Source organism: Schistocerca nitens, chromosome 9 (assembly GCF_023898315.1).
Source record: "Schistocerca nitens isolate TAMUIC-IGC-003100 chromosome 9, iqSchNite1.1, whole genome shotgun sequence".
Taxonomy (NCBI): Eukaryota; Metazoa; Arthropoda; class Insecta; order Orthoptera; family Acrididae; genus Schistocerca; species Schistocerca nitens.
In genome coordinates this window covers 390,581,410-390,606,834 of record NC_064622.1, presented here as the reverse complement: position 1 = coordinate 390,606,834, position 25,425 = coordinate 390,581,410, and the positions used below count along the sequence as shown (strand labels likewise).

General features: G+C 40.7%; 1 protein-coding gene across 1 annotated transcript; it reads right to left on the bottom strand.

Annotated features, from left to right (window-relative positions):
• Window positions 1-939: 939 nt before the first annotated feature.
• On the bottom strand, window positions 940-13,409 carry LOC126203804 (uncharacterized). Its single transcript, XM_049938171.1, has 3 exons — window positions 13,384-13,409; window positions 5,558-5,804; window positions 940-1,557 (listed from the first exon to the last, which is right to left on the bottom strand). Exons 1-3 carry the CDS (start codon window positions 13,402-13,404, stop codon window positions 1,100-1,102), a joined length of 726 nt encoding a protein of 241 aa, XP_049794128.1. The 5' UTR covers window positions 13,405-13,409; the 3' UTR covers window positions 940-1,099.
• Between the last annotated feature and the right edge of the window lie 12,016 nt (window positions 13,410-25,425).

The window sequence follows — 25,425 nt, the reverse complement described above, 5'->3', positions numbered from 1 at the left end:
AACAGCACGACAGTTATGTAATGTTAGCTGCATAGCTTCAGGGGAAATTTCTCACCAGGCCCCCGTACTTGGCGGCAGACACTATTTTCTAGACATCTTTACGCACTCACTGCGAGCTCAGAAATGAGAAGAGCGACGTGATGCTAACTGGGGTTATACTAGAGACACTACCCAACACATCTGTGCAAAGCTTTATCGGATTTTCATAGTCGTTTCCATTTCGTGACCGATCGGACCTTACTTTCGGAATAGCCCTCGTACATAAAACTATTAACTAAAAGTGAAGTCGTTGGTATCTATTTCCTTCAAGTCTTCGACCAGCCACAGTCCCAGATGGAATAACAGCATCGTCCATCTCGTTCGCTTGACAGCGAAATGTCGTTCCTGTTCATACTTCGAAAATGAAACTGCTGTGTTCGTAGAAAGAGCGTAAGCATACGTAGCTTACATGTAAAATTTTAGTTTTTTATATTTAATTCTGACTGTAGCGTTTGTCTTATCTCTACTTTTTAATTCTGATGATGACTAATAAGATTCGAAGCCGGTAAACTGTTATAACTTCATCCAATGCGTTCAAAAAGGTTGTTAATAAAAATAGTATTTTACAAAACAGATCATGTGTTACCGTCTGACAAAGTCAACTTTGACTCAAGGATCTGTCGCGGAGTATTTCAGCCAAAGTACGTCGTATTTGATGTGAGGATGAAAAAAGGATTTCATACTGACCAAATGGTATGTTTTATCGGAACGAATCTTACATTCTGCAGCGGAGTGCTTGAAAACTTCCTGGAAGATTAAAACTTTGAGCTGGACTTGGAGTGTCAGTCCGTATCTAAGAGCATTGCCTGTGAATCCCAAAGTTCCGAGTTCGAGTTCCAGCACACTGCCTTAATCCACCAGCATGTTTTATGTTCTTGTTAAAATAATTCATAAACTCTGCGCTTGTAACATTTTATTAGTTTTGTGGCGAGTGCTTTTGAATAATGGATAGACTAGCTTACATAGATCTCGCGGTAAATCTCTTGAGACCTAGTGGAGAGATTCTTCGTTGATTGATCAAGCTTCACGGTAGGCGGTTCATCCCTGCATCTAGTTGGCTTCACACGTGTCTGGGATTGTGAGGATACCAGCCGTGGTTGGTGAAGGCTGGAGCAGCAGCCACTAGCTTCTCAGCGCTGCGGGAGTCTGATTCGACACTGGCAGCAGTTACGTGTGCCTTGGGGGCCGCATGGTGGTCTCTCACGCGAGCGGGGGGACGGAACACAGTCAGTTTGTGTGCCGACACTGGCGCGTAGGTGACGGTCACAGGAGCTGACGCAGGCGAGGGACTGGCCGCGGCGGTCCGCTCTCCAGAGACCTCCAGAGACGCTGGGACGTCGCTGCTGGAGGTCATCTCTTGGGCGGACTCGGCGCTGGTTGCTTGCCTGGAGCTGCCACCAGCCGATGAGGCGGCGCTCGCCTGTGCTGTGGCCGTCTGCTTGGTTTTGCCGCCGTCGAAGATGTTGTACACGTTGAAGTACGAGGGCGGCGGAATTGGACGGAACACTGGGACGTGAGCTATCGACAAAGAACAAAAGGGCAGTAATTACTGAGGCGTTTACAGTCCAAAATAAACCACCCACACTGCCTGATGCGATGAAATATATAGGCAAGAGGCTAAGCAAACGTACTGTCGTTTCTTCGAAAGAAGCCACGAGCAATTACAGTGTCGCGGGCAATCATTTCTCACATGGCAGCATTAAGCTTCGAAGCAGGTTTAATCCGACATTCTGGTAATATCATAACTGATTTCGTCATTATCCTAACGGTAACATGGTGATTAAGTTTTACAGCCAACTGATCAGACATGTAGAAGTCACTCCCAACAAAATAAGTAACACCAATAGTTAACACATAAACGCATGCAAAAAGTTCCGTAAAATTTTTCAGATGACGGGAAAAATACTTAGCGACAGTGGAGAAACTACCTATGGGGTTCCACAGGATTCGGTTTTGAACCCCTTACCTAAGATCAGAAACACTTTATCCTTTTTTACATACACAAGCTTTACTTAAATTCTGTTAGAGGAACGACCGAGGTTAAACAGTCCAACACTATTTAAGAAGTGTAGTAACATTTATAACTACAACAGCAGTAAGAAAAGAAAAGCACCTTCATTATGCGTTACAGAAGTTGTCATTGGCTCACCAAGTTGTTTACTATGCTATCATAAAAATATTTTATCGTTCACTCAATACCACAAAATTCCTGAAAGGGAACAAAGCAATTTTTAAGTCAAATAACAAATCGTTTCTTTTTCAAAACTAGCCTCTACAGATGACTTTTCAAACTAAAACTAGTTGATTATTTACCATAGCAGATATTACAGTACTCTAAATTTATCCTTTACTTGTAACACGCCAGGATGGAAGCGAAATCAGCATTAAATGTAACTTCGACGACGAGCTTATTGGAGACGTAGCACAAACAGAAACTGACGAAGGAAATCAAAATGGTCCGCCCTTTGAAAGTAGTTGCCGCATTGTTGTTCTTAAGTGATTTTGGAAAAACCATGTAAAATCCAAATCTCGATGACAGGAGTATGACAACAGCCCCATGCATGGTTCTCCAATGTCCTAACGACATCACTCAGTGTTAGAGGAGCAGTTTTCGAGACTAATGCACTGTTGCTTATTAAATTGTCCAGCCAAGTCATTCTCTATTGCTCTCAGCGACTTGTACACAGGAGCACTGCGCCGCCAACGGCGACGGTACCCTCGTCATAAAGGCATTGCAGAGGCACGTTAACACACAGTGAACGTAGCAAGCCAACACCCAGTGAATGCCTAGAGCTAAGCTCCCGCACTCCTCGACGTTAACAGAGCGAATGACGCTCCATGCTGCAGCGCAGTGGGCTCCCAGCAGACCGGTTGTATGACGTCACAGTGCTCAGCTTGGAGCAGCGCGCGCCTTATCTCTGACGTCACAGGTGGGATAACGGAGTATTAACCTGTCTGCGCTCCAGTAATACTAGGACTACCTGCCAACAGCCTGAATGACCCCCTTTTGCATCGCAGACCGCTTTGAGACCTGCAAGGAGACAGTCAATGAAATTCTGGAAGGTGCCGACAGGTATATGGAGCCATGGCGACCCCAGTGCTGCAGCCAGTTCCGCCAGGTTTCTCGTTTGTGATTCCACGGCGCGAACACCCCGATCGAAGTCATCCCACAGATTCTCGATTACGTTTAATTCCTCGGAGTTTGTTGACCAGCGGAGTCCGGTAAACAGATCCCGGTGCCATTCGAACCACGCACATACACTGCGAACTGTGTGACACCTTGCAGTGTACGGCTGGTAGATGCCATTGTGCCGAGGAGAAAAAAACTGCGTGTAAGAGGGACATGGTTCCCAAGGATAGATGCATACTTCGGTGATCCACTGTGCCTTCCAGAATGACGAGATCACCCAGGGAATGTCACGATAACATTCAGCAGTCGATAACGCTCTTTCCTCTGGCCTGTACCCTTCCGATAATTGTTGCATGGTTTCATCTTTCACTCTGATGGAGCGTAAAATATGTTTCATCTGTAGCCACTCAGGAGACTTCCAGCTACAATATTAGCTTGAGAATTCCAACCTTCGTCGCCAATAAAGAGCAGTTAGCTTGGGTGCCTAGCGTATTCATCACTTGGTCTCCCCCTACGACATGTACCCTCGACGCTGGCCTCCAGTACTAAATAGGTGATCCCTTGATGCTACAGAACATGTCCTACCAACTGATCCCTTCTTCTAGTCAACTTGTGCCACAAATTCCTCTTCTCCCCAATTCTATTCAGTACCTCCTCATTCGTCATGCGATCTACCCCTCTAATCTTCAGCATTCTTCTGTAACACCACATTTCGAAAGCTTATGTTCTCTTCTTGTCTAAACTGTTTATCGTCCATGTTTGACCTCCATACATAGCTACACTCCATGCAATTACTTTCAGGAAAAACTTCCTGACACTTAAATTTATACTCGATGTTAAATAATTTCTCTTCTTCTGAAACACTTTCCTTTCATAGCCAATTTACATTTTATATCCTCTCTATTTCACCAGTTATTTTGCTCCCCAAATCGCAAAACTCATTTAGTACTTTAAGTGTCTCATTTGCTAATCTGTTACTCTCAGCATCACCTGATTTAATTCGACGAAATTCCACTATCCTCGTTTTGCTTTTGTTGATGTTATACCCTCCTTTCAAGTAACTGTCCATTCCATTCAGCTGCTCTTCCAGGTCCTGTCTCTGACAGAATTACGATGTCGTCGACAAACCTCAAAGTTTTTCTTTCTCCTCAATGGATTTTAATTCCTACTCCGAATTTTTCTTTTGTTTCCTTTACTGCTTACTCAATATACAGAATGAATAACATCAGGGATAGGCTACAACCCTGTCTCACTCTCTTCTCAACCACTGCTTCCCTTTCATGCCCATGGACTCTAATAACTGCCATCTGGTTTCTGTACAAATTATAAATACCCTTTCGCTCCCTACCTCCTTCAGATTTATAAAAAGAGTATTCAAGTCAGAATCGTCAAAAGCTTTCTCTAAATCTAAAAATGCTATATACGTAGTTTTGCCTTTCATTAACTTATCTTTTCAGATAAATCGTAGGGTCAGTACTGCCTCTCGTGTTCCAACATTTCTGCGGAATCCAAACTGATCTTTCCCGAGGTTGACTTCCACCAGTTTTTCCATTCGTCTGTAAATAATTCGTGTTAGGATTTTGCAGCCGTGAGTTATTAAGCTGATAGTTCGGTAATTTTTACACCTGTCAACACCTGCTTTCTTCGGAACTAGATTTATATTCTTCTTCTTGAAGACTGAAGGTATTTCGCCTGTCTCATACGTCTTGCTAAAGTGTGAAAAATTGCCATTAACATTTAAACGAATTGGTAGATGTTGAGAGGTCTAAGTAGAAATAGCTGTGCAATTCTCGAAGCTGGAGCAGATTTAAAATGCGCAGAAAAAAGCGGAAACAATTCCGTAGTTAGTTCCAGCACATTTCATTATATAAATACGTTCTTCTGATAATCTCTGATTGAGCTAAGCAAGCAGCACAGTATTACGACACTGGGAGGTGAGTCAGATGCGAATTAACGCCGCTCATCGGCTTAGCGGCCGCTGGCCTAAGGCAGTTGGTAGTCCGAGTATATTTTGTGAACTGCTTTCCATACACCCGTCTAGACAGTCAGTTTACTCATCCCCCTCTCACAGACAAAGCTCACTAACAAGCAAATCTCGATAACAGGCAGAATAAAGTCTATACAATTCGGGAACACGTTACATGCATTACTGTTCACAGTAAGTAAATTCCACGTTTAACTAATGGGAACGACATTCTCCAACAAGATTAAAACCATTAAAAATATGAAATGAACTAGTGCCCATCAAATATCGGACTCGCAAGGCAAGATGAGACGAAACGTAAAGAAGGAACTATGCACTCCACATCTTATTATACGTTGCAAGTATCGGACTCTTATTGTCGTATGAAAGTCACAGGACAGTAACTGTGATTCGAAACTACTCACGGTAGTGTCGATGTAATCCGTCGTATTTGGGCACGTACGGATCATAGGTTACTGGGCTGTAGTAGGCCGGGAATTTCTTGTCAGCGAGCTCGGGAACACCTTTGAAGTGCTCTAAGGGCCAGCCACCATATGGATATGAGGGGTACGCCTTATATGGGTACAAAGGATAGTCATTGTGATAGTATCCAGGATACAGTGCCTCGGAATCTCCAAGTAGAATCAGGCAGGATGCTAGCAACAGGAACACCTAGAACAAATAAAAAGGTAAATCATTAAGTAACTTATGTCATGAGAGGTGCACACACACACACACACACACACACACACACACACAAGAAAGAGACGGGCACTATAAACTAAACAAAATAAATCTACTAACACAAGCAGCTGAAGATCAAAACAAACTGCAGCTGAAAAACAAAAAAAAAAAAAAAGAAAAAGAAATTTCTAAAATAGATCGAGGCAGCTAAAGAAAGAATGAGAATGTGTCAAACATATGACAGTAGAGCAGAACATGATGGAATATGCTGAATTAAACAAATCTAACCTAAAATACCTTCAAAAATAAGTGGACAGATGTAGTGAAATTTTATTAGATACGCAGCTGAAAACAGTAAAAATATGAAGTAAACAAACTAACTTAGACACCTAGTGTGTCACGGTGACTAACAATATGACTGTTCCAAAATGTCAGCGATTCATGTGAGTAGATACGCAACTGAGGGGCAGCCAGTTACAAGCTGTATTTTGGGTGATGAAATATTTCCCTTCGAAAGCGCAATGAAGCAGCTCTTGCAGAGTGCAGTCGAGAATTGTCATGAAGGTACCGCATGACAGTTGTGTTATGCGGACTGTATGGCATCAGGCGCAATCTCGCACCACGCCGTCGTCATTGGCGGGAGATGCTATTTTCTAGGCATCTTTATGTGCTCACTGAGCAGTCAACTCTAAAAATAGTGACGTAGAGCTATCAATGGATGTACTAGAGACACTGGCCAACACATCTGTGCAAAGCCTCATCAAACTTTCACAGTGATCTGCATATCGTGATCGATATGGACTTACTTTCCGAATAACCCTCGTAGGGGTATAAACTTCCGTATCTTTTGATTTCATTGGCTTAGGACCTTGACTTGTTTTACCTGTGAAGGGACCGTTGGCTTTAGTATTTGACCTTTACCCGTTCCTAAGAAAAATGGATGTTAGCCGACTGGCAGACAGACTAATAGACAACAAACTGATCCTACATTAGTTGCGTTTTTACCGACTGATGACCAGAATCCTTAAAACATTAGATTTTTATTAGTCACAGAAACAAACCGGCCTTAGAAGTAGATATTGCACAATGCATCTTCTTAAGGTGGTGAACGTGTTATTATAACTGAGCATGAATTACCACTATGCCTGTCATTCATACATTATGAGAAAGCTTTTGATTATGTTCAGTAGTATCTGTACTGCTCTGGCTGGAAAAGTCTCAAAATTTTTATTTATAACCATAGCGGGATATTTCCGATCCTCAAATTGGAATACGAACAAGCAATACGTACAAATTGAACATATTTGAAACTTCCTTGCAGATTAAAACTGTGTGCCGGATCTTAGCCTTTCGTGGGAAAGTGCTCTACCAACTGAGCTACCCAAGCACGACTCACGACCCGTCCCCACAGCTTTAATATTGCCGGTAGCTCGTCTCCTACCTTCAAAACTTCCCAGAAACTCTTCTGCGAACCTGCAGAAGGCTTCCTGGCAGATTCCTTTTGCCCGCAAAAGGCAATGGTCCCGAGTTCGTCTCGGTCCGGTACACAGTTTTAATCTGCAAGAAGGTTTCATGTATGTTCAACTTGTATGCAAAGCTTGTTCGTATTCCAGTTTGAGGACCCGAAATATTCCGCTATGGTTATAAATAAAAATTTTGCGACTTTTCCAGCCAGAGCAGTACAGATACTACTGAACATGATCAAAAGCTTTCTCATAATGTATGAATGACAGGCATAGTGGAAATTCATGCTCAGTTCTAATAACACGTTCATCACTTTAAAAAGATGCGTTCGGCAATATCTACTTCTAAGGCCGGTTTGTTTCTCTGACTAATAAAAATCTAATGTTTTAAGGATTCTGGTCATCAGTCGGTAAAAACGCAACTAATGTAGAATCAGTTTGTTGTCCGTCTGTCTGTCTGCCAGTCGGCTAACATCCCTTTTTCTTACAAGGGAACTTCCCCATCGCACCCCCCTCAGATTTAGTTATAAGTTGGCACAGTGTACAGGCCTTGAAAAACTGAACACAGATCAATTGAGAAAACAAGAAGAAGTTGTGTGGAACTGTGAAAAAATAAGCAAATTATACAAACTGAGTAGTCCACGGGTCGGATAGGCAACATCATGGACAAGGTGAGCAAAGGAGCGCCGTGGTCCCGTGGTAGCGTGAGCAGCTGCCGAACGAGAAGTCCTTGGTTCAAGTTTTGCCTCGAGTGAAAATTTTATTTTCTTTATTTTTGCATAGTTATTATCTGTCCGTTCGTACATTGACGCCTTTGTTGAGTGTAATAAGTTTAGTGTCTGTGTTTTGCGACCGCATCGCAAAACCGTGCGATTAGTAGACGAGAGGACGTGCCTCTCCAATGGCAACCGAAAACATTTGAACGCAAGGTCATAGGTCAACCGATTCCTCCACAGGAAAACACATCTGATATATTCTATACGACACTGGTGACGGCATGTGCGTCACATGACAGGAATATGTTGTCGACCCACCTAACTTGTACACTTGGCGAAGGGGTAAAAAGATTCTTCTGCCTTGCCCGATTTAGGTTTTCTTATGGATGTGATAATCACTCCCAAAAAAGTGATGAAAACATAAGAGTTTCTCACATAAGCTGAAAATAAAAAATTAGACTTCTCACTCGATGGAAGATTTGAAACATGGACCTTTCGTTCCGCAGCTGCTCACGTTACCACGAGACCACGGCGCTCCTGCGTTCCCAGTGTCCTTGACGTTGCTTATCTTCCCATGAACTACTCAGTTTGCATATTTTGCTTATTTTTTCACAGTTCCACACATCTTCTTCCTGTTTTCTCAATTGATCCGTTTTCAGTTTTTCAAGGCCTATCCACTGTGCCAACTTATAGCTAAATCTGAGGGGGGTGCGATGGGGAGGTTGCCTTGTTGGGAACGGGTAAAGGTATCAAGCTGAAATTTATGTCAAATACTAAAGCCAACGGTCCCTTCACGGGTGAAACAAGTCGAGGTCCTAAGCCAATGAAATCATAGGATACGGAAATTTATCCCCGTACGAGGGTTATTCGGAAAGTAAGTCGAGATCGATCACGATATGGAAATCACTGTGAAAGTTTGATGAGGCTTTGCACAGATGTGACGGCCAGTGTGTCTAGTATATACGTCGATCGCACCAGGTCACTCTTTTCAGCGCATACTCCGCTGCAGAGTGAGATTATTCTGAACATATTTGTACCGCTTTCGTTTCCCTGATTACGTACTATTTGCCCTTAGTTCAGTTCACCTCCAGCAACGAACGGAAGAGCCTACTACAGGAACTGTTATAAAGAGACTGAAATAATGTGTAAACACACAAAATTTAGCAAAAAGAACAGTAAAACCTGAGAATATAGCCATAGTAAATAAATGTCGTGTGACTAGGGCCTCACGTCGGGTAGACCGTTCGCCATGTGCAAGTCTTTCGATTTGACGGCACTTCAGCGACTTGTTCGTTGATGGGGATTAAATGATGATGATTAGGGCAACACAACACCCAGTCCCTAAGCGGAGTAAATCTCCGACCCAGCCGGGAATCGAATCCGGGCTCTTAGGATTGACATACTGTCGCGCTGACCACTCAGCTACCGGGGGCGGACAGAGCCATAGTGACAGGTGATGAACATTATTATTATCGTTATTTTATTATTATTATTTAGGACACCTGAAGCCAAAGATTGGGTGAACAGTGGAATAAATTGTGAAAATCTCTTCGAGAGTTTCTTAAACTGAATACGATTTTCAATGTTCTAGAATATCCGAGAACTGAGAGGTGAGCTACGTTGGAGTCGAACTCGCGCGGGAGGCAAACGACTGTTGGCTGGTACACAGGCCAGCCTGTGCGTGGTTTTACGACGATTTCCCATACTCGTTTAGGCGAATGTTGAGCTGGTCCCCAGATTCTACCTCAGATAACACGATACACAAACAGCTTTAATACGACAGCATCCAGAACAAATTTTACACGATTTACATTGATGATGGCTGTGGTGTCACTGCCAGACACCACACTTGCTAGGTGGTAGCTTAAATCGGCCGCGGTCCATTAGTACATGTCGGACCCGCGTGTCGCCACTGTGTGATCGCAGACCGAGCGCCACCACACGGCAGGTCTCGAGAGACGTACGAGAACTCGCCCCAGTTCTACGACGACGTTGCTAGCGACTATACGGACGAAGCCATTTCTCTCATTTGCCGAGAGACAGTTAGAATAGCCTTCAGCTAAGTTAATGGCTACGACTTAGCAAGGCGCCATTAGCCTTAAATAGCTTGTATATAAAGAGTCACTTGTATCGCCACAATCTCCAGATGTCTCATCAAGAACGATGTATACAAGGATGTATTAAAAGTTAAGTATATTCCAAAGATACGTATTTTCTTTATCACATTCATTAAGTCTCCTGTTTCAGACCTCACTCCATCCTTCGTGAGTTAGCGCGTGCATCTTGGCCGCCTCTTTCAATTAGTGTGCGTAGTGTTGGCAAGTCTGCCGACACTACAATGGCACCCACAACATCATTCCCTTATGTCACCTCCATGATTATGAGGCCGGCAAGGGTATTCAGCCATAGAGTTATGTCATAAAAAAATTTGCCAAATCCTGAAAAAGCACGCCGTATTAGACGAAATAAATGCTAGTGAAAAGAAGAAATACGATTTTCAAAACTATGCTTCCGATATTTTAAAACGGAAGATTCTCAATTATTCGCTGATAGATTCTAAAGCTCGACATCGATTTTAATGTAAAAACTTATTAAGAACTGACAACTGCTACTACTAGATATTTAAGCGATTCTTATTGGAAAATCCTTGGAGAGGCGGGTCAAAAATGGTCAAATGGCTCTGAGCACTATGGGACCTAACGTCTGGGGTCATCAGTCCCCTAGAACTTAGAACTACTTAAACCTAACTAACCTAAGGACATCACATACATCCATGCCCGAGGCAGGATTCGAACCTGCGACCGTAGCGGTCGCACGGTACCGTACCGTAGGGAGAGGCGGGTGAAAGAAATCATATGCATCAGGGATAAAAGTGGAGTGGAAGACGTAATTGCGACTGTAATGAAAATAAAATGTGTGTTGCTTGTAGCCCTGAAAGATGATGGTAAATAAAGCTAGGAAGTTCGTTGCTGGATACTAAGAGATCAGAAAATACCGAGAAGAAAAGTTGGTGGGAAGTGGGTTGATTTCATAAAGCAACATGCAGGAGGATCATTGGTGCATATTGGTGAAAATACACGTAAACGTTTCAGGGGCTTTTGCGAAGGGATAGACATCAAAACTCGCAGAAATATATATGTAAGTTGTTTACCAATCTATGTAGCGTTTTATTTCAAAAGTGTAACACTTTTTATCCGTTTTCTAATAAACTTTACAAAAATATACGATGTGGCAACAGCACAATGGGAAACTAGACGCAGCTCCGAAAATTGTTTTCTATTAGAAGACGTGTAAGTGTATCGATGCTATTTAATGTGCAATAGGAACTGCACAAAGTCACGTTTAATTTTGGAGTATTCCCGTCAGTAGCCATGGCCATCACTGATCGATACATATTACTGAAAGATTGGATTTAATTTGACTGAGAGTACAAAAACATGTAGGATACCAAATGAACAGCGATTGTAAATAAATGCAAATAATCGTTTTGAATGTTACGCTTGTGGTTGCACTCAATTTCATTTCGTAATATATGCTGACTTGGCTAGAGTAATGAGTAACATACGGATGGTGAGCTTAAGGTAGCTTCCAAAATCTGTTAACGTGTAGTATAAAATTAACGTGTAAGGGTAAATAATAAAAGCATATTATATTGGACAGATTTCCAACTTGAAATTTTTTGTAATGATAACTGCTGATTTACTAATCAGTTACAACTATTTATCGAGAGCTCTTGTCAGTCTGGAGGTGAACTCAAAACACGAATGAAAATAATAATTGTCTGTGTTTATAACTTATATCTACATTTCAGATTATTAATGGAACAGTTACGGGAGAAAGGGATTTAATAGACTACGATAAAAACTAGTGATTATGATCTATTTCAGGTTATACTACGGAATGGCAATATTAACTTATTAGAAAAACTCCCTACCAAGATTTTCAAACAATTTTTTCATAGTACAGTCCTACAGCACTTCATAATATCGATGGTTTCGACAACACGATAAATACCTGGTTGCATTCAGATTGCAGATGGTCTTTGTTCTGGAATGTTCTGTGTCGTCCTGCTTATGCTGCAGAACTGCAGCGTAACCGGGACGACGTATCGGAAAATAGATATCCTATCTCCAGAATGAGATTTTCACTCTGCAGCGGAGTGTGCGCTGATATGAAACTTCCTGGCAGATTAAAACTGTGTGCCCGACCGAGACTCGAACTCGGGACCTTTGCCTTTCGCGGGCAAGTGCTCTACCAACTGAGCTACCGAAGCACGACTCACGCCCGGTACCCACAGCTTTACTTCTGCCAGTACCTCGTCTCCTACCTTCCAAACTTTACAGAAGTTCTCCTGCGAACCATGCAGAACTAGCACTCCTGAAAGAAAGGATATTGCGGAGACATGGCTTAGCCACAGCCTGGGGGATGTTTCCAGAATGAGATTTTCACTCTGCGGCGGAGTGTGCGCTGATATGAAACTTCCTGGCAGATTAAAACTGTGTGCCCGACCGAGACTCGAACTCGGGACCTTTGCCTTTCGCGGGCAAGTGCTCTACCAACTGAGCTACTGAAGCACGACTCACGCCCGGTACCCACAGCTTTACTTCTGCCAGTACCTCGTCTCCTACCTTCCAAACTTTACAGAAGTTCTCCTGCGAACCATGCAGAACTAGCACTCCTGAAAGAAAGGATATTGCGGAGACATGGCTTAGCCACAGCCTGGGGGATGTTTCCAGAATGAGATTTTCACTCTGCAGCGGAGTGTGCGCTGATATGAAACTTCCTGGCGCGAAAGGCAAAGGTCCCGAGTTCGAGTCTCGGTCGGGCACACAGTTTTAATCTGCCAGGAAGTTTCAGATCTCCTATCGACTGATATAATATGTTCCTCCCCGTTTAGATTGATGAGTGATTTCATCCTTGCGTTAAGAACATTTTCCCGGGCAATGGTGCTCACTTCGCTCATGTAAGTCGCAGCTGCCCGACTTCAATGAACTCCACGGTCTGCTTGAGTTCAGACATACAGGCAAACTGCAAAGATCAGGCACTAGTAGGTCATATCGTTAATTTTCTACCTTAGACCACGAATAAAGAAAAAGTGAGTGAAAATTACTCAAGTTGTATTCTGCGTCTGCTATTACGATCCCCACCCTTTACAATGGAAATATTATACTAAGCTTTGTCCACGCTTCCATTTTATGAACACAAAAATTTCAGGTAAAAAGAAACAAGGAAGGCAGAGGGGCAGGGCAAAATAGTGAACTAAAGATAAATGAAAGCACGCGTTACAAATCATGCCGTAAATGAAAGCTGTACATTGAGGTGTTAAGTGTCCTGATGTATCAAGTGGATGTTGTTAGAACGGCGTCAGACAGAGTGTGAGCTACTCACCGCTGACTGTAGTGCCGCCATCCCGCTTTCGTAGAGAGGGCCTGTACATTGACATGGTCCCACGCTTTTATACCGCCGTTGCGCAAGGTGAAGCATTCAGACTCAGCAATGGTGCACAAGCTGTTGCTGACGGTTTGTCACGAACGGCGGCGACGGCCGAAGTACAGCCTTCGACTACGCGAAGTTAACACACGTATCCCATACAACAGCTCTCAAGGCTGCCTCACTCAGCTAAGATCATTCTTTTTCTTCAGCACGACACCCTACTCGACACTAACCACACACTTGGTGCATTTCTGCGTTCCTTCTGTGAAAGATGAACAAAGCAGAAATAACACACACGAAACTAACATGCTATACAGGTGTTAGTACCGCTCAGAACTAAAAGAATTGTTTCAGTAATGTTATACCTGGAAACCAGTATCTGTTAGGATACGGGCAATATATCTCATTCCTATCCGCTTGTTACGTAGAAGTAGACTCTATAGGCGGCGCTACATATGGATACCACGGATCCTGACATCCTTAAACCTTTCTTCGCAGTGTATCACGCACTCTTTCAAATACATACATTGATCAGACGCTACACTAACGTCTGCACATTGTGGTCAAACATCGATGTCGTTAAATATCCGCATAGCTAGAAATCCAACTGATTCAGGTGCGATGAACGGGAAGGCCATGTTTCGGATGCTCCTTGACTGATGACTCGTCCATGAAACATTGCGCTGAGATACCGTTGCACGATCCTCAGAAAATGGGGTTGTGCCCCGTAGTGCATAGGCCATAATCGTTGTCTTTCTTGCACGGGTAACGTTCTCCAATAGCACTGGTTATTAATCTCACAGAAATCGGTGATACACAGTAGCTATTAATCTGTTTAGTAAACTGTATGGCCTTATGAGTCTGTCACCGACAATTCCTGGCCATGCATTGATAATGCAGCAATCTTGATGTGTTACCTCCATGACTGCTCGAGGACTTGCATCATCTACTTTGATATGCCACCTCTAGTGAACCCTGCAACATCTGGAAACGCAGATTCCCGTTGCAAACTTCTACGGCTTCTACATGGGTGTAAGTACATAATATTCTGTACAGGAACCTATGTACAGAAAGGGGCCGTTTCTTTTGTATGACGGCTTCAAATCGTATGTGTAACGCGTCCACGTTTGGTGACGAAGAGAGAAAAGTGTCAGGGTTGACAAGATGGCGTGTGCTATTCCTCGTGTGATCGTACGAAAAGCTTAGTTTATGAGACTCCTGTAGAGACGGAGAGAGACGTGCTGGCACACGTTCTGTCCGATGCACTAGAAACTGAAGAGGCACCAGGTGGAATGGAGAGTGTGTATTAGAACATGTTTCATAGGTACAAGGGTCTTCTAACCAAACTGCGTGCCCATGGAATATCGCCTCAGTTGTGCGAATCGATTCGTGATTTCCTGTCAGAAGGGTCACAATTCGTAGTAATAGACGGAAAGTCATTGGGTAAAACAGAAGTAATATCCGGCGTTATCTAAAGAACTGCTACAGCTCCTCTATTGTTCCTGATCTATACTAACGACAAAGGAGACAATCTGAGTAGCCCTATTAGATCGTTTGCAGATGATGCTTTCATTTACCATCTTGTAAAGTCATCAGATGACCAAAACGAATTGGAAAATGATTTATATAAGATAATGGTATAGTGCGAAAAGTAGCAATTGACCCTGAATAAAGAAATGTGTGAAGTTATTCACATCCGTACTAAAAGAAATCCGCTAAATTTCGATTACGCGATAAGTCACAAAAATTCAACTAAGTACTTAGGGATTACAATTACAAATAACCTAAATTGGAATCAGTGCTTAGATAATGGTGTGAGCACAGCAAACCAAAGACTGCGGTTCATTGGCAGAACACTTAGAAATTGCAACAGGTCTACTAAAGAGATTGCTTACATGACGCTTGTCCGCCATATTCTGCAGCACTGCTGTGCAGTGTGGGATCCGCATCAGGTGGGACTGACGGATGACACGAAAAAGTTCAAAGTAGGGCAGCTCGTTTTGTACTATCGTGAAACAGAGGAGATAGTGCTACATACATAATACCTGAATTGGAGTGGTAATCATTAACACAAAGGCGTTTTTCGTTGCGACGGGATCTTCTCATGAAATTTCAATCACTAGTTTTCTCCTCCGATTGCGAAAACATTCTGTTAGCACCTACCTACGTAGGGAGAAATGATCATCATGACAAAATAAGAGAAAGCAGGGCTCACACATAAAAATTTAAGTGCTTATTTTTCCTGGATGCCGTTCGAGAGTGCAACGGTAGAGAGACAACTTGAAGGTGGTTCATTCAACCCTCTGCCAGGTAATTTATTGTAAATAGCAGAGCAATCACGTAGATGTAGATGTCTGTAACAACGTTGGTGGTCGCCACATGAAGCCGCTCATCTAATGCATCAGTATTGTTCCGTACGTACGGTAATCTGGTTCTTTTTTTTTTTTTTTAATTGTGTAAACGCGTAATGTTTAAGTGTTGACACAAACAGATGTGCTTAAGTGATTAACAGATGTTTCGATACGTTTCCTTTCGAATTGTTACCTGATAATTCTACTGCGCCATACCTAATCGAATTCCTCAAGCAGGAGTGGATGAGTTAAATATCTGAAACGAAATCGTCACTCACTACCCTCTACAAGGCCTAGAAGTCCTTAAAGGGAATTTCCGAACATCTTGCTATAATGGAGCCTGTGATGTGTGGACATTCAACCCATATCTCAACTGGTGTTGGTTTCTGGACGTATAACTACAAGAACTTTTGTTTTAATTTTGATCAACACTGCCTCCTTTAGAAATATGTGACACTACAGTTCAGAAATTAAATGTTAGTTTGAACATCAGATGGAAAAGTAATAGGTATGGGTAAGAATACTTCATCAATAACTGGATTTTTTATACACGTAGGTTAACTTCCTTAAAACTTATTTATTTATTTTTACTCATTTACCTAATGAGTCATTAGTTTGTCGACTGGTTTAACGTTGTCCTCCATTTTTTCCTATCTTCTGTAGTACTAATTTTTCACGTGTACGCAAGTTATATCCAGCTGTCTCCAAAATCCGTTATGTTTTTTGTAGTCTTTGTCTTCCCGAAATATTTGCGCATTCTAGTGCTCCTTCTAACGTCAAGTTAAGTATTCCTGGGTGCCGTAGGAGATGTCCGACTAAAGTATCACTTGATGTGGCAAGTGTCTTCCATAAACTTCTTTCGCTAAACAGCAGTTTAGCATTTGTCCGTGGAAAAAGTGAAACGGTAATGGTAATTCTACATTAAGTTTTACAGGACAGAACTATGATAGTACACTTGGAAGTACACAGCCGTGGCATATTGTAGATTTTCTATATTTAATTCCAAACACATCAATCGAAAACAAAATACCATTTGCTGCACTAGAAGAGAGGTAAAAAGTGCGAAACAAGCGTTTAACGTCTCGTCGACAACGAGGCGGAGTACATGCTCGGATTAGGGAAGGATGGGGAAGAAAATAGGTCGTGCTCTTTCAAAGCGACCATTCCCGCAATTATCTTAATCGATTTATGGAAATCACGGGAAACCTAAATGAGTATCGCCGTACGCGGGTTTGAACCGTCGTACTTTCGGATCCGAGTCCATTGTGTTATCCACTGTGCCACCTCGCTCGGTCTAAAATTTCGAGCCAGAAAAAGTGCTGTCTAGGACTAGGATCTTGTCAAAATCCGTGGGCGCAAAACAGCGCCACACGCATTCTGCTTTCCTGTTAAGGGGCTGCACAGTAATGTGACAAACTGGTGAAACGAGATTATCTTGATTCGGATGGTAAATTTGAGGATGGTTCAGTCGTATACTGGCCTACAGTTACACTTTACCCAACCAACCTAAAAATATTAGCGTTCAAAACACGCTTTGTTAACTGAAGCCATTTCAGTCAAATTAAAAAAGTAGAAATCATGAAGGAAGCGCAGTAACATGAACAGATGTGAAGTTTTATAAATAAAGTGGTATATATGATATCAAAGTTGGATCAAAATGTTTAAAATTGTTTCTCCTGTTCAAGAGTATTATTATATATATATATATATATATATATATATATATATATATATATATATATATATATATATATATATATATATCGAGGATGATTTTCTCAGTCATTCTGACTTTTCTCCCTGTTTCACATTTTTAACGTTCGGTTTCAACCTAACGTTATCGGAGTACGAGTAAATTAGTTTTGTGTGTGTTTTGTAGCTTTATTTTATACGTCGATGAATATCCCGGGTTTAATCACATGAATATGTAATTTCAAGTCGTTGAATCAAAAGGTGACATCCATATCCATATGTACTTTATATGGATGCATACCTACTATTTTGGTACTAAAGTAATCCACCTTAAAGGCATCATTATAAATCTTTTGAGATGCAATAATTTTTGTGTACTTCTTGTCAGATTTAGTTCTTGTAACACGATACGTTTTCAAACTCACCAAACAAGTTATATAAAAAATGAAAATATTTGAAACTTGCCCCCTCCCCTTGAAAAAATTTCTACGGTCGCCAAGTGCAAGACAAATTTGTTGTGGGTACATTTGGCCTAGTCAGTATCCATTATATCTTCAGGTTTTCTTCAAACTAAGTCACGTATTCGTATAAGCCGCATCAACAGTAAAAAATTAAATTATTAAGAAACTCTTCCCTCAGTCTGTAAGCAGTTTGGACAGATGAATTGCTGCACATGCGTTGCGCTTTAACAAATGCACGTTGCCCCTCACTTCGCTTCTATATTCTTTGGTTGGGATACTCCGCCCTTAAATTTAAAGCGGTTTCCTTTCCACGATACCGACCACGGTTTTTGGGAAGTGCGTGTTAGATTTGGTAAGGAAAGTGTTTTAACTGGAAATACATTCAAATATTTAAATTCGATACTCCCTTCCCTCCATCTCCTGTTGGCCTGGTATTTAGCAGAATAGCTGTATGATTTTTTCAAAGGTTATCATTTGCCCAGGTCTCTGTATACAGCGAACTAAAGGTAACGTAATAGGAATATAATGTACAATAAACTCACTCACAGATACACAGCCCAGGGACACAAAAGGAAAACATCGATTTTAGGTATAATCGAATATCACCACATAAAATGTCGAATCGACGATTATCGAAGAAGTCTGCATTTCGAGAAGGCCGTGTCAAAAAATTATTTTTAAATTTCAGGTAATATCTTACGCTTCTGTACAGGCACGTATTACTAGCGTAATAGCACAAACTACCTATAGGAAATTTAAAGAGATCTTCGGAGAAAAGAGAAGCAAATGTGTGAATATTATAAGCTCAGGTGGCAAGTCAGTACTAACTAAACAAGCGATAGTTGAAAAGTGGAAAGAACATGTAGCGGACCTCTATAAGGTAAATTAACTTGAAGACCTGGTTATACGAAGAGAAAAGTGGAAAAAGATGAGATGCGAAATGGGGTACTGCAAGAAGGATTTGACAGAGCACCTAAAAATCTAAGTAAAAACAAGGCTTCTCGAGTAGACGACATTCCGTCAGAATTATTCCAATGCTCGGGATAACTAGCTATGACAGAACATTTCCATCTGGTGTACAAGAAATATCACACATTCAAAATACAAGTAGAATTCAAAAAGGAGAATGTAATAGTTTCAGTTACAAACATGGCAGATGATGACACGTTTGATTATTACTGAACCTAATTACTAGTCATGACTACAAGTTGCCGACACGAATTATTTAGAGAAGAAAGAAAAAACTGGCAGAAATACATCTCTGAGAAGTTCGTTTTGGGTTGCGGAGAAATGTAGGAACACACTACCCCACGACTTATCCTAGAATATAGATTAAATGATGGAAAACCTATATTTCTAGCATTTGTATACTTTTGACAATGTTTACACGAATACAGCGAAATTCTGAAGGTATCAGGGATAAAATAAGGGAGCTAAAGGTTATACATAGTTTTTAACGAAATCAGAGTGCAGTTGTAGAAGTCGAAGAATGAAAGGGATGCCGTAGTTGAGAAGAGAGGTAGTGTTATAGCCTATCCCCTATGTTATTTAATCGAGCAAGCAGTAAAGAAGTCCAAAGAAAAACTTGGAGGAAGGTTAAAGTTTAGAGAGGAGAAAAAAGAACTTCAAGTTTTGCTGACTAGGTTTTGATTTTGTCAGAAACAGCAAAGGACTTGGAAGAGCAACTGAACGGAATGAACAGTGTCTTGAAAAGAGGTTGTTCGACGAGCGTCAACATTACTAATAAATGTAGTCGAGATACATCAGGCGATCCTGAACGAATTATATTAGGAAATGAGATACTAGATGTACTCAAAGTATGTGAGTTTTGCTATTTGGGCAACAAAATAACTGATGACGGCCGAAACGGAAATGATATAAAATGCAGACTGCCTACAGCAGCAAGTGCATTCCTTAAAAGAGAAATCTGTTAACATCGGATACAACTTTTAGTGTTAGGAAGTCTTTTATAATGATATTTGTCTGGAGTATAGTCTTGTATGGAAAGAAAACTAAGACGATAAGCAGTTCAGACAAGAAGATAATATAAGTTTTTGAAGTTTGACGCTGTAGAAGGTTCAAAATTTGGTGGGTTGATGGCGTATCTGATGAGGAGGTACTGAACCGAACTGAGGACAAACGAAATTTAGGACACAACTTCACTAAGAGAAGGTTCAAATGGTTCAAATGGCTCTGAGCACTATGGGACTCAACTGCTGAGGTCATTAGTCCCCTAGAACTTAGAACTAGTTAAACCTAACTAACCTAAGGACATCACAAACATCCATGCCCGAGGCAGGATTCGAACCTGCGACCGTAGCGGTCTTGCGGTTCCAGACTGCAGCGCCTTTAACCGCACGGCTAAGAGAAGGGACTGGACGACAGGACACATTGTGATGCTTCAAGAAATCCCGTTAAATAACGCAGGGTAGTGTGCGGGGTATAAATTGTAGAGGGAGCTCAAGGAATAAATACACTAATCAGTTTCAAATGGATGTGGGTTGCTGTTCGGAGACGAACAGTCTTGCACAGGATAGACTAGCATGGGCAGCTGCATCATGCCAGATTTCCGACTAAAGACCAAAACAACACAGATCCTATCTTCATATCTCGGCACATCTGTTGTTCTATACAAAGCAGATAATACTACTTTAAGTGTTCCAATAATTTGTTCATTACCCTTGTTTTGGGGAAAAGTCGGTTTGCAAGCCGCTTCTTTATTGCGATTTCTCATTTGCTTTAATCACTGGTTCTACATTTTCACTCCCTTCTTCCTAAGCCACAACATCTTTTACATTTCATGCAAATATTTTATATTGTACCATCATCAATTTACAATATAGCTTTGACAACTGTCCAGATAAGTCCAAAGTCGTTCTCTCTGTGCGAAGTGGTAACTTGCAACGGGGTTCTTATCTCCGTTATCTTCTTCTCACTTTTTCATCAGATTTCAAAAGGAATCAAATGCTGTTTATTAAGATATTATTTGGAGGACGTCGTCTTCTAATCTGAATTGTAACTGTTGTTCGAGTACGAAAATCTGTTTTGTGTAAGATGGAAGAACGGTACGAAACTGTCACACATTTACGACGAGGTTCTCATTCTTCAGAAGCCACGGAACACGTTACTGCACTGTATTACTCATTACATAACTGGTCAGCTGACACAAGTCCGTAGTTCGCTGAGTTGTTCTTCGAAACAACACATCAGCACCTGTTCTTCATTGTTACAGAATGTACGACTGCCTCGATGACCGTTGCATAGCTATCGTGGAATGCAACAGCTACCGTAACAGCGAAACCGTGACCAGAGATGTCTTTCTAGTAAAATACTGATATGTACCAGGGTCTTTAATAGTACATTCTAATAATTTAACAACAAATGACAAAAATAATTTTACATACGCTAAATTATTAAATAGTTAAATTTAGTTTTAAGAATTGTTATTAAAACTAGATATTAGAGGGTCAAAATTATTAAAAACCTACCATTACGGCTAAAGTCTATGGGCTTTCCTGATTCCTTTGGTACATATAGTTTTGAGGGAGGGGGAGCTTTCGTTTATTGTTTTATAATCACGACAGTTAAAATACGCATTTGAGATCTTGCTCCACGTAACTGTTATACAAATTCAGTATATACGAACTTCTGCTTCATGTTTGCTGTCTTCAAATGTACGAATGCGAGCGTTTGTCACTTAAATTACAAAAATATAATACTATGATACGCAAACATACTACATAAAAATTTGATGTGCAGAATTCGCAATTTTCCGTCGAAGATGTAGTTTGTAATTTGTTGTTGGCGTATGATGGATTCCATTAAGATAACTTGTGTCTACCAAAGTGATTTGTTCGTTATGGTTATAAAATGTAATTAGTGAGAAACTTTTTACAATTGGCAACGTATCGTCCGTAACGATAAAGACAGCGAATAAAAAATGATTCAAAATACAAAATTTAGTAGGATCATCAAGGAATCCGTATAAAATATAACTACGTTGTTCGGCTTGAATTATTACCACGTAGAATACAATGCCCTAAGGAAAAATGATTAATGTGTAAAGACTTGTACTTGCCACAGATATAAGTTCATACCGGCTGACGAAACTGTATTTTAAAGTTAGCTGCGAGAAGGCCTTTGTAGTAATATGCGTTTACCATACAACTACAATGTGATAATGTAGTTGGCATGAGTTGGTATATTGTGAATTTACAGTAAAGTGAAATGAATGTCGTGACTAACTGACAGCAAAAGAGGGTCATGGTCATTAAAAAAATATCCTTTTCTCCCACCTGAACAAATTATAATCAACCATGCATAAATTTTTCTGGAACACCAACCACATAGGTAACAAAATCATTGATTTATGTTGAAAATGCAGAAGAAGGCACCAAGAGTTTAAATATGCTTTACGTATATTTGAGTTAGGAGACGTTAATGTGTAGCTGTCAACCATTAAACTACTCGCAAGTGTAGAAGTGTAGAACATGTTGTCCACCAAAGTCTTTGCACTGTGGGAATCAGTTTTGTCAACTATGAAACATTGTGCGACACGGTGAGACATGTTGTCCTTTGGCGAGGATGGTGTAGTAATGTACTGCTATCAGTAAGCATTTACTAATTAACTAAGTTTATATTTCGGCAAATCGATTTCCATGTGCCGATTTTCAGTCCCTTACGCAGTTTATATTACATTTGTAGCAACGTCCTTGTGATTAATCCATAGCTGTTTGAATCCACACATACTATAAACATGAGAGTACGTGTGTAAGTTAATCAACTAAAATTGCTTTCTGCTCTATAAAATAGAAAGAATGATTAAAAATAATTTAACCACAAAAGTTTGTTGTTAACATGAGACAACTCGTTTTTTGCCGACATTTATATGGCATTTAAAAGATTCTGGGTTTTTCAGAATAAAGTCTTTTTTTTCATTGATAAAAGGAAAGGAACTTAAATATTTTTTGTAATGGTTGTGTGACTCTTACTGCAGACAATAAACAAAAACTGTTGAGACGTCTTCATTGTACTGTTTTCGTCAAAAAATAAATAAAGTGAATAACTCGGAATCAGTCTTTTGGCACGTAGCACGTTATGGATTTCCAGTCTATAATTGTCTTTCATACGTGTAGAACTACTTCTTTGTTAAAACTGGGTCTCAGGGTTGTAAGCCTTCTATTCCCTAGAATTATTTCTCGTCTATTAGGGGTTCTGATTTCCAAGATTTGGCAAATTTAATTTTTTTATTTAACTATGCATCCGGATAATTTGCTGACGCCACAGTCGTCAACGTAACATATGGGTGGGAGAAGTCATGTTCGCTGTGAGTCTATCAGTCGTGCAGGCTTTGTTCTGTGTCATCGTATTTAACTGTTGGTGTGTCGCATTCTCTGAGGCAGAATTTGGAGACCAGAACAGCGTTTGCCAAAAAAAGAACGCGGGAAACCACCGAAAACCACTGTCAGGCTGGAAGTTGTACCACCCCACAGTCAATAATACGCCTCGAGGATGCAATCCAGGTCTGTCTCACCTCTCTCTCCTGTAAGCGTAACGGGTTACTCTATACGAGCAGGTCGTTTACAAACCCGTTAAGCAACCCCTTCAAAATACGTTTATCTATCGCTTACAAGTATCCGAGTCTCACTTGTATGTGACGTTTGTTGGCCTCAGCATCGAGATGGGCAACTGAGAATTGCTTCTGTGTATTATTTACATGACTCTGCATTAAGTGAGTGGTCTGATGGCTTTGGAGCAGTCTCATAACGTTGCAGATATACAATATTTCATAGTTCCATGGTTACACAAAATTATGGGAGTTTGGTGTAAATTCGCAGGCTTCCAAGGCCGGTGTTATTTTGGATAAAATAATTTTATGTACTGGCAGCGTCACTGTAACCGTGTTGTTCTTTCTTGATTTGATGTTTGGGCCTAGATTCCTGCAAAATGTATCTTAAGATCTATCTAGTTAACGTATAGTTATCAATTTTGTATTTCACTTTCCTATATGCATTGCTGTAATATTTTCTTTATTTTATTTCCTCATAATGTATCAATTTCCGTAATTTAGTGTACGTAACATTTTCTTTATAATTCTTCATTTTTACACATCAAATCTATCCAATTTATAATTCAGTACGAGTCCTACATTTAGTTTGTATGTTGTAACTGCAGTGAACTGCCCTGAATACGACTGCAGCAAGTCCGTCGAAACGTCGGCAATTTACTCTTTTAGTAGTTACAATGAGGCGCGCCAATACCCAAGATTATTGTGCTCAAAATATAGACGTCTGCATTCTCTTAGTGTTTGAGTCGAATCTAAATTCTTAATCTGTGGCAGTATATGCAGTCGAATTAACTTTGCTGATAATTTAAAATGATTGTATTTTACAGTCGCTGGCCGTTGTGGCCGAGCGGTTCTAGGCGCTTCAGTCTGGAACCGCGTGACCGCTACGGTCGCAGGTTGGAATCCTGCTTCGGGCATGGATGTGTATGATGTCCTTAGGTTAGTTAGGTTTAAGTAGTCAGATGTTAAGTCCCATAGTGCTCAGAGCCTTTTGAAACATTTTACAGTCAACATTGTAACAGTTCAAGTAGCTTATGCTAGATTTTACTACGACTGAAATTCCCTAAATTCGAGTTCGTTTTTTCTTCTCTTGGTTTGTCCTTCTTTTCGGGCCAAAAATTATATAATATAACGAATTTGTGTGCTCCCCTTGTTGCAGTCTATAATAAATTTCCCTTTTTTCCACTAATTTCGCACGGAAGGAAAAATTCGTGATCAACGTAAGCTGATTAGAGGGTTTACTCGGTAACGCACTTACTCGATAACTTGAAAGGTGCCTTACTTGTTTGTGAATATCATGTACGTATTACATTTGAAAGTTTGTTTCGTCGGGTGTATTTGCTATTGGCTCGTGAAGAACAGTATGGCAAGCGACCTAATTCCTTTGTTAATCTATCCAACTTTTCTTCTGCCACGAATGCCAATCTAGAAACGCATGCAAGAGATTTCCTCTTAGCTTGTGAAAATAGCAAATTAAATTTCTGATCCGACTGTGTACATTACTATAACTGAGGTTCCTCACATATGCATGTTGGCATCGACGAAAATACTTTTACGGTTAGTGGGTTAGTGTCTTTTGAGCAGAACTACCGTAACTGTCCAATAAATTTGAAATTTGTTTCTATTTCATGTTATTATTCCCAGCACCGTACGTGAAAACTTTTCTTTCTTAGTCTCCAGAGCATGCTCTTCTTGAAGATTCTTCTCAAAAGCAAAACAATATGATTTATATTGATAAAATTGTGAGAAGTTTCAAAACATTAATTCACGAAATACATAATGGCCACAAAGTTACACACAATAATGCAGACTGGAAACTGATATACGGAATTAATAATAGTACATCGACCAGATAGATCATAAGATATCTTTTGTGGGCACCTAGAAGCATACCTCAAATTGATAGGAAGCGATTTATAAGCATAAT